Source organism: Lepisosteus platostomus, chromosome 17 (assembly GCF_059453375.1).
Source record: "Lepisosteus platostomus isolate fLepPlt1 chromosome 17, fLepPlt1.hap1, whole genome shotgun sequence".
NCBI classification, from domain to species: domain Eukaryota; kingdom Metazoa; phylum Chordata; class Actinopteri; order Semionotiformes; family Lepisosteidae; genus Lepisosteus; species Lepisosteus platostomus.
This window is the reverse complement of record NC_142627.1, coordinates 7,835,747-7,856,090: the sequence shown is the minus strand read 5'-3', so window position 1 is coordinate 7,856,090 and position 20,344 is coordinate 7,835,747. Positions and strand designations below refer to the sequence as shown.

General features: G+C 42.4%; 1 protein-coding gene across 8 annotated transcripts in view; it reads right to left on the bottom strand.

Annotated features, from left to right (window-relative positions):
* mark1 (MAP/microtubule affinity-regulating kinase 1) overlaps positions 1-20,344 on the bottom strand; it is a 98,744-nt gene that overhangs the window by 50,157 nt on the left and 28,243 nt on the right. For all 8 annotated transcript variants that reach the window (XM_088610685.1, XM_088610687.1, XM_088610691.1 and 5 more), the window contains exon 3: positions 16,391-16,444. In XM_088610685.1, the coding sequence (XP_088466811.1) occupies positions 16,391-16,444 (54 nt within the window). The remainder of the gene's footprint in view (positions 1-16,390; positions 16,445-20,344) is intronic.

Sequence of the window (20,344 nt, the reverse complement as noted above, 5' to 3'; positions counted from 1 at the left end):
TAACAACCACGCCTACAGTGACAAGATAACAACTTAAATTATTTCTCCATTTCTCCACACTAAAGCTGAAGAGGACAATCTTCCCTAGAACTGCACAGAAGCTAAATAGCTTTTTTATTACTGTATTAGTTTTTAAGCGTCCAGGCAGTTTTTGGCTTGAGCACACAGAAGTCTTGAACACAGAAGTTAAGTGTTTCTTTGGCAGCAGCAGGACTGAGATGCTGCCAAGGAACACAACAAAACCGTGCCTTCGCTCTGGAACTGCTGGAGAGCAAGAGCGCAGCAGCTGTAATCCTGTTTCAGCAAAACCTAACCCCAAAGCCCAGATATCTCGGTAACCTAGGCTTTTTTCTATTCAAACACATACTGTAATTACAGATTTCTGACCAATGAAAAATGTATATTTTCAAAATATATATTTTTAGGTTTAACTTAATGAACAACACTAGAGGGCTTATGATTGAGTACAATAGCAACACACCAAATCCCTTAATGACATGCTTTAGGATTGTCTACTAATGTTGGGATTTGCTCTCATGATACATGTATGAAAGCAAATATATTACATTTTATGAATGCTCTGAGCTGCAAAGGAAGGATTTAACAAATCTGAAATGCTAAAACGTTTAACAGCTAAAAGGACAAACCTGGGTAATGTCACTGATGCACTCGTCACTGTACATGATTTGTTTTCAAATTCACAAGCTATTTCCAAGAATGCAACCAGTTCCTAGAGGTTCGATAATGCACAATTACTCCCACTACAGTATGTTGCACAGAGACACATAAAATAAGCATTACAATGAATCTGGGGTTTCCTGTGCAGTAGCTGAGATGTACCCTGGAGCCTATTTCATAAAACTGCTACAAGTACAGTCCCAGAGAACTGAATGGGCTAGCTGCTTGGCTGTATTCATGGTGATACTGCAGCAACTGTAGTGCCGTCACAGCTTGTTAACCACAACCTAGTGCTTTCCCCAAGCTAAAACACTCAGCAAAGAGACCGGGCGTAGCATCACAATGAAAGGAGACCGACGTCGAAGACGATTTTCCTGCAAAATGTGTCCGTTTTTGTTTTTAGCCTGTGGTTACAGACACAACTACATCCAACAAACTATTGAAACCAGGTGCATATGGTGAACGCAAAACCCATTTCTGAGGTGCATCAGTTTAGCACATTAAACTGGAGATGATAACATTATCCTAGTAAATGACAATGAGAGCAAACTGAAGCTGAATAGCTTAGAAGTCAATGTACCAGATTCTGCTACTGCGGGTGTATAACAGAATGTGGCACAGATGTGCCCACTGTTTGGGGAATGACTGAAAACTACTTGGACTTTTCATGGACAGCCACAACAGGGAATAATTATCTTTTATTATCTTTATCTTTTGGAACATGCCTGTTAATGTACTTCAGTTTCAGCCTTCACTTGATTCTACTTTCGATACCTTCAGCTACAGGACAGAAAGAGCTCAAAGCTATGGAGCAACTATGAAATAAAATCAGGGCATAAACGTATATGTGTAGATGGTGGCAGGAACATAAATATTTCAAATTTGCAAATCACTTGCTATCAATTTAAAGAAAATCAGGGACTCCGAAATGTTATTTAAATTGACCAGCACCCCTGTCACAAAGGCCTTCATCAGAAAGAACCACTGAATGTCTGAGTGATCTGTGAGTGAAAAAGCTGTTTGTAAAGTATCACTTTCCTGGACTAGAAGTTTTCCATTTTCACCTCACCCAAATCTTGACAGCAGACCATTTGATCTTTTCAGGTCAATAAAAATGTATTTAACTTGTTTTGTCAACACATAGCAGCTTAAGATATCTGCGGGAATATAGACAACTTCATACCGAAGCCACATTTGGCTTGGAATTTGTCAAGTTCCTCATAAATATATCGCTCAGGCCTTTCTTGTATACAAACACTTGACCTGGGAAAGATATGGGGCTGGGCTTCTTCCAGACACTCACTGTTCCAGACACTGTGGAGGGCCTTTCTCATTTAACCATTTCCTTTTACTCAACAGGCATAACCCTCACACACACCTCTCTGTAACTTTTTGGAGTTTCACTCCTCAAAACGGAAGACAGCGTGGACAGGATTCCTGCACAGATCTGAGACGTGCACTGGAGCTCATCTCACATCAAGCGCTGCCAGCCCTTCAATTAAGACACAGCTGTGTAAGGCAGGCCATTTATAACCACCTTGCAGACAAACACAAGAACCGTCATGCTCAGAGGACACAAAGGCAACTGTGAGCACCAAAATAGCACCAGCGATGCTGCAGGCTTATTACACACCTATAATCCTTCCCTTTCCTCCTGACACACAGGATTCCACAATTTCCCACTTAAAGTTAACGCATATACCTCCATGTCGGTTTATTCAAACAGAACATATAAGAAATGACAACATCCTACATTACTCATGATTACTCAACATTTAATAGTGAGGCTAGTGTCATCTGTTAAAAGGTGATAGAAGAAAAAAGGCAAAAAAATAGTTCCCAGGTGTTTTAAATGTCTATGGATTTTCAATCTCTGATTTTTGGAAATATGCCTCCTTATTTTTTACTATGTTCATAAGGTCAGAACTGCGGGGAGCCTACTCTGTTATTTTCGAATTACATCTTAAATGTTCAAAAACGTCTACTATATTTAAAGCAGCAAAACAAAACGCTCCCGAAATTCCAAACAACTACACTACTGCACTTATAAAATATCTAACTGTACTAAAATAGATGTGACTTGTCCAGTACTAGTAAAGCCTTTAGCTACACCCACACAATAACCGTGTATGTAAAGTACATGTACTATATACTGCTACATGAACCCTGTGGTTTCTGTAACATGTAAAGTGAAAAAAGTCTTTCCATCTATTTATACTGGGACTGTGTGCAGGGTCTATGTAGAGAAACAGATAATGTGTGGGGGCAGGACGTGTGTGCTGCCAAATATAGGAGGGCAAACCTGAAGCATATAGAGTAACTTCACACAGGAAAGGCTAACACTGACAAATTAATCCCCAAGGAGTGCTAACAGCACATCAGACCTCCATTAGGAGGAAATTTAACTCTCAGCCCATGCACACTTAAAAGTAAATTCCAAGCACAGGGCTCTTCTGAATTCAAAGGTGTCCAAATGCATTCCCACAAAATCTTACTGCACTTCTGGAAAAAAAAAAAAGACCACAGTTTACACTAGCGTTGAACATTTCATCTTAAAATCTGGAGAGAGCCACCACCCAGTCCAACAGAAGTACACTCTGCCGTACCAGTATGGAACAGGCAGGACAGTGCTCAGATGTAAAAAACTGAAGTGCCACACAAAGCACACAAAAGCTCAAAGCCTGACAAAACCAACACAACCACACCCCAGGAAGGCTCCACAGCCAAAATGTTGCATTTCTCTTCTTCTCATGGAATAAACCTTTACTTGTTCCTTTAAAACCAGCGCATGTCCACTACAAGCACCTGAGAGTCACTTCCTGCTCTTCTGCTTCATTGACCTATTCCCTTGTCTGCCCATAATTCCCTACCCTAAACCGCTCACCTCCTCATGAGTCCTTTGACCTCCTGGAAAGTCTTCAATGGAAACATCTTACTGGATTGAAAGTGGGAAAATGTTCAGATTGTAAAAGTATGATAACTACATTGACAGCCCAGTCTTAACAGCCACCACTGCTCCCAAAACTTTTTATTGAAAAAATATTTTTTCCTTGACAGTGACTGCCAAATCCCTAACCTAACCTGGATCAGCATGACAACACCCACACCAGTCCAGGACAGCTGAGAAGCCCGCACGAATGTCCTCCAAAATGTGCACTGTCAAGCCCACAGGCCAGTACCAGTCAGTAAGTGGAGCTCACTCTCATCAGCTCAAGCTCCCCTTGCCCCTGAGGTGCTCTGTCCTACACAGCCCCCCACAGCCTGGGGAATCACTCTTTACTCAAGATGCAACAAAGCCCCACAAGTCTTTACCCACATTCCAAACACGGCACCTTTTTACTGGGAAATGTGCTCTGAGAGAGACAAGGAATAGTATGCTTACCTTTTCGCTCGGAGTATGATCTCCACAGAGGAAACCGAAAAATACACCTGATACTGCTTGCATAACGCAGACTGGTTTTCTGAGAGCTGAAGGCAGTTGACCATTCAGTCTTAAAATACATGTTAACCATTGAGGGAGACAATTAGAAAAAGCCACATTTTTAATCAGCATCGCTATGTGAATTTGTTTTATTGTTAACAGTAGAGGACTTAAGCATTTAATCAATACTACAATGGCCAAACTCTCTCATTGTAGGTGCTAGAGAAAGAAAAGCAAGAACCACCAGTGTTTCAACAGAGAACACACTTAAGCAATATACAGGCTGCTGCGTGTACCTGTTAAGTAGTATTGATTCTACAGAAGATTAGACCAGATACAGTGAATTATATCCCGAGTTCAATCACTGGAGAGGTCAGCTTAGGTTTTAAAGAGTGGATATGTTTTGTTTTGCTAACATTTCGCTAATGAAACAAGCTGTTCTGTAAACCATAATGACAAAATTAAGATCAGCTTCTCAAAACATTTTCCTCTAAATCCAAATACAACCATTAAACATACAGTTGAAAACTGGAAACCAACACTCCCTGTGGTCCTTAATTAAGTTCTTCTTTATCTGTTTAAAAGAACTGACTGGGGAAGATCCTTTAAACCAACCAGAGCTTAAGGAACAGTCCTACACTGAGAGGCTGGAGGAACTGAACCCTTTCAGTCTTAAAGAGAGAAGATTACAGAGGAACCTGATACAACACCTCAAAGCCTTGACAAAATCTACCCAGCAGACATTTTCAGAACAAATAGTGAAACATGAACCGGAGGACTCAAGCAAAAACTATGTGGAACTGCATTTCAGAGATGAGGAGGTACTTCTTTACCAAAAAGTGTGCGGGAGACGTTGCTGAAGCCGACAAACTGGCTACTTTCCAAAAACATCTAGATGAGAAGCCTGTGAACAGGCTAAAATGGTCAAAAAGCCTCCCTTCATTTGTTACTATTCTTATTTTCATTAAATTACTAATAAGAACTACCAGAGCTCTTTCTTGGCAAAACCATCTGCCATTTTGGTAGTTATTTTTGAATATTTTTAATTTTTGTGATATATACCCACCACTCATTTAAAAAAAACAAAACAATCCTGATCTCAAGCTTGCTCAACTAAGTTAAAGGCAAAGGGAAAATCTCCAAAAAAAGACATTTTACAATACTCAGAAGTATTTACCACGCTATCTGGACAAAAAGAAATTGACAATTATTGCACGGATTTTCTGCGCCTGTGTGTTTTTGCTCTTGTCCAGAAATAGAGCCTGTTCGAAGGACCTCCTCCCCTAGATTGAAAATGCACCAGCAAGCCACGTCACTGACTTCAGTAATGAAAGAGAAACTGTATCAAGAAAAGGCTTTTATGATATCCTCTGGGAGTTATTATCGCATAAAGACAGACATGCTCGCATGTGAAAACTCCCGAAGGACTCCTGGAATAATCCTTTGTACGTCTGAAAAGTTACGGCGCTGAACAGTACAAGGGGGAGCATGGTGCTGTTGAGAGTGTTTCAGATGGAGTCCAGAACGTGAAGGAGATATACTACTGTGCCTGAAGGCTGATGTGAATAACCCCATCAAGAGTGCTGCCAAACAGAGACGAACTGAGCTGCTCAGTGTGAACACTTCCGTTCTAGCGGCAACAAGCCCCACTACCCCTGGGCACGTCCATGCCAGTGATAAAGCTATGCCAGGGGAATCGCTACACAGGCGTGCACGGCAATGTGAACCAAAAAATCAAGACAGTGTTTCTCCAACAGCATACTAACGAAGGTCTTCCAATAGTCTGCCCTGCTTGATCATGAGGGTCCTGGAATTCACTGCACAAAGATCCAGTCATTAAAAGAAGGGTGGACGACGACAGGGGACAAGATCAGACTGCTAAACAAAAGAAAAACAAAAGTGCTATTTCCCATTCACCCCTCCAGATCATTCCTTCTCGCCGATAGCACAGCAAGACGGATAGGTTTTTACATCCAGCACATTCTGTCAACAAACGACTCCTGCATCCCAGAAAAATTGAATTATCGCATAGCCTTAATAACCCAAAGGTGACATGCCTAACATGCCAGCTGCTGAATAATTAAGAGCTACATAAATGGCAGTTGTGAAATGCAACGTTCCTGCAACGCGAGATGCAGGCTATGTAAGTACTCCCTTTCAAAAAGTCCCAGGTAGCCTTGCTGTCCGCTGCCACAGTACAGTCAGCGCACGTCCTACAATGAAAAGGAAGGATCTGATAAAGAAGAATTAGAAAGAAAATAGTATATTACAATACAAGGCATCCTCCAAATAAATACGCACAGACCAGCCCTGAAGTTCAGCTACATTTCATTGCGGAGTTTATTTTCTTTGTCGGACTTTTTCAGAAGAATAAACTTCATTAAATGTCTTAAATGTTTCACTTCTTTCACGTCATCTGCCCCTGCAGCAGCTTCATTTTCCAGCAGACCCTGTAACGGGAAAGGCAGGTGTTCTCTTGATTAATACAGCTAGGGGATTAATCTCAGCATCACCAAGACCCCCCAGCTCAAGAGACATACATCTTGGACACCAGGTCGCAGAAATCTGGCACAGCATCAACCAGCCTCGCAGCAAAACACGTAAGAGAGCATTTCGAGGGGAAAATGACATGGTCTCAGTTTTAATTATTCATTGAAACCTTTCAGCGGGCTGATGTGGGTTAGTGTCTTTTTTAAAAAAAACGCATGACAGACTCTTGACAAAATAAATCCGATGATGTAACCTTCAGCCCTGTATTCCTCTCTAATGCATCTTCGTGAGCTCCAAGGCTACCAGGAACCTCAGGAGGGAGGGAGGTCATGACGCGTGTGTAAATGAATTCTGAGAACAGAAGACAGGGAATTTCCCCCCCCCCACTTTGTACTGGCTTTAATTGACAGCAGGTTTAACCAAGGCCTCCCTTTCCTATTGACGAAAGACTTATGCAGGTATCCCAGTGCGATTACCCGCACAAGCTAACAGAGCTGTACGGTGCTTTATTGAAAGAAAACAAAAACACACAGCAAAACGAGTGGCTCTGTGAGGCTGGTTCGTTTTTTAACCTGACAAATCCCTCAGGTCCGGGGAAGGAGGGGCAGGCTACTCTCAATATCCGCTCTGGTCAGAGGTTGCAAAGAAAAGGAAACTATTTAGCAAATGACGGCATCGCTGATGATGCTTTAGTGAGAGCAGGCCAGACAGGGACACAGACTGAATAATTAACTCTTTTGCAAGATGGCCACTGAGTGTCAGCATGCTTGAGGCAGAGGAAAAGGTGCTGAAAGGAGAGCTGGGAAGCCTGCATTATACAATTGACCATTACAGTATTTGCACAACATTTGCAGGACAGGGTGCTCAGAATCTTTATCTTATCAGAAGCCTGTGGGGAGAGTGAGTCTGTGGACACAGAGGCCTCTGGTAGAGCTATCTGCTGTGCACTCTCATTATTCTCATTTAGAAAACCTTGCATCATGAAAGCTGTGCACTGTGGATCACTAAATGGGCAGGCTTGACAAAACCTATTTCCTGCAAGTCAAGGGAGCCTTTGGAACTTTTGTTGCCACTTCATCTCAATATTAATGTTATTCATCTAAGTATTGTGTTAACTGGACATTTTAAAATTGATCAATTAAAAAGATGCACTTTGCAAAAGATGGCAGCATGCAACAGTTCCAAACATTTAGAATCAGGCCTGGATAAACGTCTACACTTTTTCCATTTAAAACAACTAAATCAGAGAAGTTCTTCCTGAACTGAAACTGATTCATGCAACACAATAGCTGCCATCAGGTTTGTAATTGCTTTTCATCTGCATTTCTGATAATGGTCAACATTAGCTGCACATTACAGCCAACCCTTTGTACATAACCAGCAAGGCTCTCGCATTGTGATATTATAGATTTTCCCCAGCACTGCTGCGCCTAAAATAAACCAGCACGGAGAGGTAGCGCGCTCTTACACCAGCGATCAGATTTAGCTGAGGCAGCAGTACACACTGGCAGGACAATGACACAGAAACCCCGCATTCTCCTCTCCGGGGCAGAGCAGAGCAGGCTGACCTTGGGAAGGCTCTTCCTCTTCAAACCCCCTGCAGAGCGGCCTGAAGACGTGTCGCCCACAGGGAGCTAAAGCCCTGCAGTCCAGCTCATCTCCTCCCAGGCAAGAAGACGAAGACCCGTCTCTCCTAACTTTGCACTACAAACTAACGAGAAGTTCGCAGGGCTGTTTAAATCAAAACAAGAAACTCTGGTTAAGAACCCAGTGTTTTGCTCAGGCTTTTATTACTATATACAGGAACATAAAATCTAGTGAGGGTAAGCACTGCAGCCCCTTGATCCTGCCTGGCTGCTGCTGCGGCTGCTGTCCTTGACGTGAGAAATGGTTTCTTAAGGGACGCAGCATCTGGAAACCCAGGGTTTTCCAGTTTTAATTTCCCACCCTGCACTGCGGCAAGTTGCAAGAGCTCAATTCTCCTCAGCACCGATGGCCATTCACTCTCTCCGTATGGGATCCCTAACACTTCAGTTCAATGCCCTTAAACATGTTCATTTTGGACTGCAAGACATCTGAACGGTTATGCATAAGGCAAGCTTTTTGAGATTTGAGCACCAACACGTTAGAGAAAATATGAGGTTAGTTTTAACATGAGCAAGTGATTAGTTATTCAAATAAATTGAGCCATTTCTACACCAAAAACCCACAATTAAGCAGGAGCTGATTATCCACAACTGTTCTGAACCGCAGTCTCAATCCTGCTGCTGTCTCTAAAGCCCCATCAAGGGAAACAGACATGATAATGCACTTTCAAAATTGCTAATTACTGTTATCATTACATCATTTGCCTAAATGGTACCCCGGGGCTGGGAAGGAGCTCTTCTTGAGTGCTATTTGCCCAAAGCAAAGTTAGACTAAGTTATAGGGTTAAAAAATGATAGCAAAAAAAAAGTGTGATACGTATTCTTATCAACACACAAAATAATCCCTGCCTGTCGCGCTCTTTAAAGGTCTGACACTTTAGGTTCTTTAAAAGAACCAACACAAAAGTCTGAGTGCACAGAAGCTTTGCTCCTAAATCCCTTTCTTCTTCCAATCTGAAACTGCATGTGATGTTGTACGTGTTATTGAGTAAGAGTGGCCTCAAAATACATTTTTAAAGGGCCCGTCCCCAAGTCAGGCACTTCGAGCTTGATTACCCAACGCTAAACTCTTGATCTTGCTCACAACCCCTCAAGCACAGCTTTAAGAAGAGCCCCTGGAGATCATCACCTCAATTGCGCTGGTTTCCAAACTCTCATCCGTCAGAACAATCCCAGATACAAACACCCGGGTTCCAAGGAGAGTTCACAGCAGAACTACGAAGGGGAAACTGTCAGATGAAAACACCCCAGCACCCTCAAATGGCGCGTGTGCTGGAACAGGTCTGAACCCGGCGCGCTCACACCCGTCTGACAGCGAGGAGCCGTTGACTGGTGCTGGATCTTCACACGCACGGGATGTGGAAGCCCAAGCTTAACGCCACTGATGGAGATGGAGCCCCTTCAGCTACTGGAGTCTCCACCCGGCCGCCTCCTCCCTCGATACAGCACTCGGACAATGATGCACGACACGGGGGCCGACGGGGGCACCCCCCTGGGGTCATCAGCATTGGGGTGAGCAGCAACTGCTGCCTCCAGACCAGCCTTCCCAATGTCTGGCCCGAAGCGCAGCCTGAAGTATCTGCTTTAGGAGCGCGATTTACCCAATGCCTAAAACAACCACATTCCCACATGCTACCTTTCCAAGAATAGCTGGATAATTAAAACCTGAAAGTCCCATCATCAAAAATAACCTGTTTTCAGGGTTATACTCCACTTCCTTAATGGACCAGAGTTTCTGCTAATGGAGCTGCACTCAAGCCCCCCATTTAGTGCACTGGTCTGACTACCTGAAAATAACGTATGGTTCCTCTTCTTAAGTGTCAGACCTGGATTAGTGGAGCTTGAATGACGCTTATTTTAAAACATGATTTATTTATTTTTAAACTGAGAAAATATTATAGTGATGTGTAAAATAAACTACACGTCTTATGATTCTATGGTTTGCATAGTAAGACATATCGGACCTTCACCGAGTCCTAACCGGAGATAAATCGACCCTCATGCAACAGTTATTAAAACAATTCGGCCAAAATTCAGGAACCCTGTGTGGAAAAAGTAAGTACATCCCATGATTCAGCTATCTGTGGAACGCCCTTTAGCAGTTATAACTTGAAGTGAACATTACCTGTTATCTGTCACTTGAGGTTAGATTTATCTCCTGTTAGGACCTGGTGAAGAATATCCTCATGTCCACAATTACAATATATACACTCTACATCCCCTATTTATATATTCTGCTTAAGCAGGGTGACGGCCACAGGGAAGAAGCTGCTCAGATGGTGGGGCGGTTTTGTTTCGGATCGAGCGGTCGAGTCTCCCCGAGGCAAATTTTTTGAAGCAGATGGTGTCCTGGATGAGAGGAATCACTGACCACTTTATCTGTTCGCTTGTTTCGCCCCAGTTTACAGGGGATCATTACACTACATTACTTAATACGCTATTCCAACAAGTGCTTGAGCAAACTCCGCACAAACGTCCCCCTGCTCAGAACTGCCTGTTGTTCGGCATCACAGAAGCACAAACTTAGCTACCATTTTGAAAGCCCACCTGGCTCCCATCCAGAAGCCTGAACATCGAAACCTAAAAGCAGAGGGTGTTGCTTCACCATCAACCCATCCATCATATTCCACTTCCTTTCGGCCATACTCCTCCCCAGACTCTTTAACAGGCAGACACTACAAACCCAGAGGGGGGAAAAAAAAAATAACACAGACTTCCAATTCTGTCTTTCCCAGTGCCTACCACAACACAGGAGCCTGCATGCTTGAAGCAAGTGTTTAGATTTCGCTGACAGGTTGTTTGGACATTGCGTACAATATGATGCAGCCTAGATCCACGCCAGCGAACATAACTTTTCAATCCCTCTGTTCACATCCTGTGCTTGCCGTCCAAATAAACATCTTCGGGCCGCGAAGACGTTCCAGTCCTGGCTTCTAAATACCTGGAGAGGATGTTTTCCCAGCCCTCTGTGATTCACGGACACTTTCGGCAGCAGAATGATACATAATTTCCTCCTCCCTGTGCTTTCAGGGAGTGCCTGGTGTACACAAGTATGATGAAAGGCATCATTTCTGCTCGCGTTTTTGCAGATCAGATAAAAATGGGAGCACAGCTAAGATTGTGCGCTGCCGTCATTACACAAAAAGACAATGGAGAGCTTAAGAGTCAAACGGACTCAAAGTCAGGTACTTTGCATAACTCACGTAAAACAAGGTTTTAAATTAGCTAGAAAGGTTAAATATGTGGGTATGAAAAGGAGTGGCTCATACCAGATACACCTATAGTGATTTCGCTATCTCTCTCTAGTTCATTGCCTTTTCAAAACTGTTTTTCAGGGAAGATTTGCTGGTGTTATATAAAATTCTTTACGAGTGCAAAGCAGTTCAACACAACTACTCCTGAAAAATGTCCGAGGGGAAGAAAATTAGTGACATACACTATGATACAGCTGATTCAGCAAGAGTGGTGTGCTTCCCAACACTATTTTCCCTCAGAGATGACTTTTCAAAATATATTTTCTGGAATGTTAAATTAATATAGCATTAAATTGTCCATTATATACGTATAAAGAACCTGGAATGCAGAAGAAATAAATGAGACAGAAAAATTGTGAAAATTACAGAATTATATCTTGTCCCCATGTTGCTACAAGATGTTTAAGTATAACACTCTTACTTAAAAAAGGTACAATGAGTAACAAGTAACAAGTAGTAGATATATATTTTAGTGCTCCTACAGCGAGTTTCATATTGATTAGAAATAAGTTCTACTAAGCACCGAGAAGCCAGCACACAGAAAGAGATTACCAGTTTTGACAACCTGGTATAAAAATAAGGACTGTACTAATGAATCTGGAATAAATAAAAAAAGCACAAAGCAAATCAAAGTCCAGTACTTACAAGAAACGTATTTCTTTTACATTTATTATGCTTTCAAGGATATTATTGTAAAAACATCACTACACGTAGAATCCTATAGGACATGTCAGGGACCAGTAAAAAATACCATGGGTTATTAGCAATCACAAAACCAGCTCCATTCATAATCAGCCATAAACCCAGAAGGACTTCCTCTGTCTAGTATCTCTATTCTCTATCAGAAAATCAAGCCTGGTCATTGATAGGCAGACAGTAAAAGGTTAAGGTAGTCCAACCACAGAAGCATGAAGAAAATTAGGGGAAATGAAACACTTTATGATTGGTGCCTTTGATATTATAATCTCCCAAGTTACCTTTCTATTGCATTCAAAGGCAATAAAACCAGACAATGGGTGTACAGCAAACACTGAAGTCAACCAGTTTTTTTATGTGCTCAGAGAAGACAGGCAAAATTCAAAACACTCCCACATTAATAAAGAGATAACAAAACCACAAGGCACAGTATGGCACAAACTGATCAGTGTATCGGAGCTTGACCTCTTGTGAACAATCGGAGTCAGAAGCTGAACATCGTGCACAGAGAGTGTATTCACACCAGAGCGCACCCTGGACGATTGAAGCATTCCAGTATTGTTAACGGTGTTTATTTTCACATGATCAGGCTCTGCCTCAGTTTTCCCACACATGAAACTAGATTGTTTTAGCAATTAATCAACAAATAATTCTTTAGTTCTTTGTTTTTAAACTGCAGACCTAACATTTTCAGGTAATCCTGTAATGGCAAAAAATTCAGTTTGTCAACTTGTGCTGACAATATGCATACACCACGTTTAACTTCTGCTGAGATGAACAGTTACGGAGAAGATAGAATTACATTTGAGGAAAGCTTTATTAGATCAGTTTCTGATGGTTAAGCTAATATCACATACGTGGTCAAAAAAGTAATAACCAGAGTCAAAACAGCTGTGCTGGCTTGCTTGATCCACTGCGAGAAGAATCAGTAACCCTCTCCACTGACTGCCACCTACCATGGAGCTATTTTCAGACAGGGCAGATGTCAGTTCTGAATGTCGTTCTTAAAATTGTAACAAGAAATGTTCCTCGTGAACTTTAAACAACTACAGCCACATTAAACCAAGTCTTCCCTAGCTTTACTCTTTAAGCTGGAGCCCTTTGTGCATATCTCATCTGGATAAAATGGGCAATTAACAACAGAGGTATCCATGCTCAATTTCTACTAACGTGGTTTTGGTTGATATCATTCCAGATACTAGAGAAATTCAAGCAGATCTTTGCCAAGGATCAATCCGATTCAGCCATGTGATTCAGGTCCTCAAACATCTTAAGAACACGGACAAAGTCAACCCCTTGGACTTGTTCAAAGTAAACCATGAAAAGTGAACCGGAAGAGGAAACTGTGCAAGTACAGTACATTTAAAACCGAGAACATGAGGAACTTCTTTCCACAAAGAGTTATGGTTGTATTGAACAAGATATCTATGAATTGGCTTTATTACTCTGCTCTCCTCCCCACTGAGAGCTGGTGTGTGGGGAGTGTACTGGCGCACTATGGCTGCCGTCACATCATCCAGGTAATGGTGGTGGAGGGGAGTCCCCATTACCTGTAAAGCGCTTTGAGAGGAGTGTCCAGAAAAAGCGCTATATAAGTGTAAGCAATTATTATTATTAATTATACCCACCCTTGTTTTAGAAGCCAATTTTCTGGTGTCTTTCAAGAAATGGCGGTCTTAGATCCTCAGATCAATCTTCTACCAGCAATCCAGTAAGTCAGATGGACTGAATGGTATTTTCTTGCGTGCCATGTTTCTCATGTTCTTAATCGTACAGTATGCATACACCACAGAAAAGAGCAAACCTTCCAATCCACTCCACTCCCAGTCCAGGAACTTGTTAAATGAGTTCTGCTAATCAGTAATTAAATAAGGAAATGGAAACAGCAACATTCCGCAACATAGCAGGTGGCATGGACTATGGGCTGTGTAAAGATGGAATCTGACGGAGAGATATCTGAGGTAGCACGAACAATACAGGCAACTGAACAGAAGCCTTTACTGAAATTTTAAACGGGCTTGCTGGTAGCATTGTTCCAGGGGGGACTCACTGTACCAGATTATGATATCTGTCCCCAGGGCACATACTATAATGCATTGCAAATGTTGTTCTCAGCTGAGAGCCAAAGCCATAAGAAGCCTATAAAGATAATCTGGTGCTTTTACAACTTTAGATCCCAACTGAAAGGTTATAACAAACCTGTGACACTCAGTACAGCAGGATGAAAATTAATTCACACCGTATGAAGTTATTAGTTATTATATCTAAGGTTCTGAAATGTGGCCTGCTTGTAAAAGGTTTCAGTCACTTAACGAGAATTACAAGGCATCAATAATTTTATGATGAAGCAGTGTTGTTAAAATCTGGCTGTACAGAGCCATAGGGCAGCTGGTGTCCTAGGTTGCAATGTGGGTTGTATTAAGTACAATTATCGAAATCCGATAATTTCAGGAGAAATGAAAACCAGACCAGCATGTGGCTCCTGAGGGCCAGATTTGAAGGGCACCATCATAAAGACTCATCACTGTGGTATTTGAGGCCCGTTTAAATATATCAATTTTTTGTGATTAGGCTTACTTAAAATTCAAGGATTCTTACACAATGATGATCTTAAGATTTACTTAAAGTGCAACTTTACAAGAGAGCTTTAAAAATCTGTGTTCTGTCTCCCCACACAGCAGTGTGTGCAGTACCAAGTTACAGGGTGCGCTGTGTCCAGTATTGATCTCTGCTAGAAAGGACTAGGGACCATGAGACCTGTGACGTGCCTACAAGATCAGGAAATGTCCATCAAACACATTTGCAGAACTGCGGTTGTCAGGGTTCTCTGTGGCATTTTGTGGTTATTTTACGTCTTCAAAATCGACTGTCCTCAACCTAAAGCAGGCAATTAAATCATAACTGCCCAACATTAGGAAAAAGCCTAAGTCAATTCAGTCATCATTCATCTTTTTTTTTTCAATCCGAGTAAAAACTAGGCATGTTTCTTGGCTGGTGGAGATCCCAGGGATTGTTAATGAATATATTACTATGACAATCCTAAGTCACAACACAACCTGTACCCCGGTTTCCCCAGCTCTTGTCATTGGGGTTTTAAGTTAAGGAATCTCATTCAGGTGTTACTAGATCAATGGGTCCGTTCTCCACAACGGCCAACTGTTGACAATTTAAAAAGATAAGGAAAAGCCAGCTGGATCTGGGATTCCCGGCTATGAGTTCTGCTGCTAACCTCATTAACCTCATTGCTGCTTTTCAACAACTTTTTTGGGCTACAATCCTTACAGTGTACCATATACATATCTTGAACACTCTCAATGTTTGAGATTAAAACCAAGAATAATTTACAAGAATCAAAATATTACTTTGGATTTCTCCCTCTTCCTCTTGGTTCATAATTACTTAACAGCACACTAAAGAAAGTGAAGGCAAAGCAGATAACTATGTGTTATATTATTAAGCTTTTTTCCACTACGCCTTGAATACCATTAATAAAAAAGCGATAAAGAATATAATAAAATTAATATTTAAACAGAGAATAGAGACTCAAATTCATAACAAATTAATGTTTTTTGATACTTCAAATGGAAAGGGAGACTCTTAATGTCATTGCACTCTTAACATATAAGAAAAGGAGCAATCCTAGCATACCGGTAAAAGTTTAATGAGTATGGATCCATTGAATTTGTGCTGTTGAACCCATAAAGCAGGTCTTGTTGGGAAAATAGTTTTGTAAAGATTTTTGCTTTACATTAAGTAATGACAGCTTTCTTTTCTCAAGAAAAACAGCTCCTGTTGCAAGATAAGATATGTCCCTGTGGAAGTTTGATCAGTGGTTAATGTGCAACTTACTGCTCTTAAGGAAGCTTATTAGTGCAACATTGACCTGCTGAAGGCCCTTTGGCCTAAGGACAGTTTGATAAGCAATACTGCAGAGACAGAAAGAGGGAGAGAGGGATCTGCAGCTCGAACAGAGGTCTGTGCCTGCAGCTTTAAGAATTGCCACACTCTTCTTCCAAATTACCCCCTCGTGCAGAAGAAGCCAGAGATGGGCTAGATTACCTTTCACATTTAAAACAACACAAAGCCCTGCCTTTTCAGCAATGGCCACCTTCATTGCATAACCCAGTATAAAAGTTCCCTCACTACCTAGATCGTATTGCACATCGTCACTAAAGAACAAACATGGGTAAGAAACCCAGCCTTACCTTTTGTAGACTTGTAGGGTTCAGTTGTGTTTTGTCTATTATCTTCACAGCGACCTGGAAGTTAAAGATAAAAGGTGAATACGGTTTTTCAGGCCAAGCTCTAACCACCCAAAAAAAACGTGCTTTCTATTGACTCAACACAAAAGTGCTCAAAGAGGCACAGAAGCACTTTATCTTAGACTTTCATGCAGTTTGCCTGTGATGTGCCGATAAAGTGGCTGTTCCACTCTCAAATCCTCTCCAACAATAATCTTCTTTAACGCATTCCTTTTTCTACAGGTTTTTGAAATTAGCATCCTTATGGAAATTCTTATCTTTATCTTTTTTTTCCTCCTCATCCTTATCTTTTTTTCACACCACTTGGATTAACATCATCAGCTTCCTAAAGGGCATTTGATTGCAGGAGCAAACTTCAGCAGTGCAAGTGTGACCCATTTCAGAACATCAAAGGCCTTTAATAACAACATAAGGCCACGAAGCCCATCTGCTCCTACTCTTTTGGGTCATGAATAGAGTTTCCCACACTTTTTATTAAATGTCTTTTCCATTGACAGGAGAGTTTAAACTAAACTTGACAGTCCAAAGGAAGAAGCTTTTGGGGAAGTGGCCCTTTCAAACTAGCATAATGCAAGAAACAATAAGGAAGTTGTAATGAAGTAAGCAAATTGTAGCTTCCTATAGTATTCTTACTAATTTAATGCACTTTATTTGAATACGTATCTCAGAGCCATGTTCTACCCCGTGGCAAGTTTTCCATTTTCTTTCTTCTTATCTTATTTTCTTTATTTTATCAGAAATGGGGCCAACAGCTACTGCAACGCACAACTAGCAACCCACTGAAGCTCAGCAGGTGTGAGCCTGGTCGGTACCTGGATGGGAGACCTCCTGGGAAAAACTAAGGTTGTTGCTGGAGGAGGTGTTAGAGGGGCCAGTAGGGGCGCTCACCCTGTGGTTTCTACGGGCCCTAATGCCCTTTTATAGTAAAGGGGACACCATTCTGTAAAAACAGCATTGTCCTTCAGATGAGATGTAAAACTGAGGTCCTGACTCTCTGTGGTTATTGAAAATCCCAGGGCGTTTCTCAAAAAGAATAGGAGATTTAACCCTGTGTCCCGTCTAAATTTCTCCCTGGCCTTCATCAATCATGGCCTCCTAATAATCACCATCTCTGAATTGGCTGGTGTGTGGGGAGCATACTGGCGCACTATGGCTGCCGTCGCATCATCCAGGTGGAGCTGCACACTGATAGTGGTGGAGGGGAGTCCCCATTGCCTGTAAAGAGCTTTCTGTGGAGTGCCCAGAAAAACACTATATAAGTATAAGGAATCAATCTCATTCGCCCTTCATGCTGCCAATAGCAGCAAGCCTTCAGCAAGTACTCAGCACACAGGTATGCAAATCCCAGGCCTGACTGTAGACTTTCCCTGCAGCTCACGTGTGAAACCCAAACCAAGTGAAACACTATAGTTACAGCCCATGCCACTCAGGGATCAACCGGTGAGGTCATCCCAGTTTAAAATAGTAGGTTCCCTTCTTTTGTGTTTGGAAGCGCAGACTGAACTTAGAACACTGCCAATCCCACCATCGGCGGGAATGGAAGTGGACATTTCAGTACAAGATGTGCAACCTGTCCTCTGACCGGCTGTAAATGCACATCGGTGACAGAACTCAGCAAGTTTACTGGACTGTTACTTCTTACTTCATAACCAGGTGGGCACCAACCTCTGTATCACGTCTGCAATCTCCTAAATTAACCTTCAAACAACAGGAAAGGAGAAAAAAGCTGCCTCAGGTGGAATACGGAAAAGAGATTTTTCCAACTAGGCAGCAAGGAGAAAGAAGGTCAGCGTCCATCTGATAGCAAAGTACTGAATTTGACACGTGCTCACTCTAAAGAGCCCACCTTTCCAAGCCCAGCCAACGGAATTAAACTGCAACACTGAGCATCATGCACTGAGCAGTTAATTGCATCTGCTGCTGGAAATCACTGAAAAGCAACTTCACAATGTCGCTGTCCCCAGATGCATAAACATTCAGTACGGTCCAAAAACAGCCTGCAGTACTCCTGGACTTCAGTGGTCCGGGAAGGTAAAAGCTACTTGTGGCCCATTTTATACAATATTTACATTATTTTACCAGCACGGTTTAGTCTGCGATGTTTAGTCTGGTTAAATAACTAAACATTCTGAGGCGGGCAAAGAAACTGGTGTCCAAACAGGCGACCCATGGAAAAAAATATCCACATTTCTTTCCCTGTGCAGAACCAAAAGTTATCAGGGAAAAAGGAGGGGGAGCTGATAGAACAGCACGCCTGAACTGTTCTGTTCTGGGATCTGCCGGAAGACCTCCCTCATCGCGTTGCCGTTTTCCAGAGGAATAAGAGCACAAGCAGAAGGCAGAGCGAGCACGACGTGCGCAGGTGGATTCTATTTTCGGTGCCATTCTTTCCTCTTCTAGGTAAGCACGAGCTCACGAGCCAGAATCCTTCCTCCTCGCATGAGAGCAGGGGCGAAGGCCTTCTACGTGGTGAACTGAATCGGCAGTTCAGCTTTTGCTACAGGATTTGTTTGCAAAGAGGAATTCAGGAAGAACAGAGAATAGACAGATGAAGGCAACAGAGAGCCAAATACTATAGCCTAATGAACCAACTCAAGAAATACTGGGCACGTTTTACAACGAAATGACCCGTTTCATTCAGACACATCTCTCGAGTCCCTGCTCTTTTTAATCTCCAATACACAGCACTAAAACACAAGCACAGGACAACTTGGGGCACAAGACAGTTGTGGATTCCTGCTCTCCTTTATTATCTCCAAGCTAAACGACGTGCCCTTGCAGCACTAACAAGCATTAGAAACCTATTTTAAAAATGAAATCATTAAAATGGGGTCAGATGTTTTAACTCGATGTCTTTAATGACAATTACAGCTTTGCGAGTGCAGTGCCTTAAGGACACAAACTGGCACCTCACGAAACAGCAAAACAGGCTCAACCAATAGATACAATTAAGTAGCTACAAGCAAGGTTGTGGAACCCCAGGGTAAAATCTAATCTCAATTACTTCATCTTTCTGCCCAAAGGGTTGAAATTCTATAAAAGGCCCCGCAACAGCCCTGCCACCAATGACCTGGAAACATTCCAAAATCATTTTCACCCCCCCGCCACCCCGCCCCGGGCTGAACGGGGTTGAGAGCTCTGTCCAGACGGGGCAAAGGCTTGTGACGCAAGCGATGGAAAAAGTGAGAAGAGGTGTGCATGAGGAAGAGCTCATTACAACGCACCAGGGCCTGGGAAGGGCGGCAGTTCAGATGGTCAAGGCGCATAACTCCACAGTCCGTTACAGCACCAGGTGGGAGCCGCTCTCTCAAACGCCCGCAGGGAATGTCGCAGCCAGAAAACCAGCTGGCTTTTTCCACTGGTACGAGGACCGAATGGCACAGAACACAGAGAAGGCCGCTGGTATACATGCTCTCGTGTCAATGAGTTTCACTTATTTCTCCTCACGGCCTTCTGCAGCCAACACAACTAGTCTTGCACAACCCATCTCCCGTTTCTGCAGCAGTCAGCTCGCACGGTCCCAGGCCACTGCCTAGCGACATCTTTCATCGGTCGTGTGCGCTTCGGCCTCGAGCGAGAGGAGTTTTTAACCCACAGAGCTACTTGTCACTCAGGGATGAAGCAGCCATTTCCAAATGAGTAAACGTGTCAATAATCCAGGAGAAAAACGAGTCTAGACAGAGCTCAACTTTTTTCTCTTCGAATTGACACAAAAACAAAAGAACAGCAGTCCATAGGTCAGGTCTTTCCTCATATAGCGTATTCGCTTTCTCATATACAGTGCCTTTAAAGAAGCCATGAATATGGGTTATATACACAACAACTCTCCCCACTCAAAGCTACAAACAAATATAGGTAATTAATATGAAAGAAAAATGGTTTTAGGTGCAAAAAATT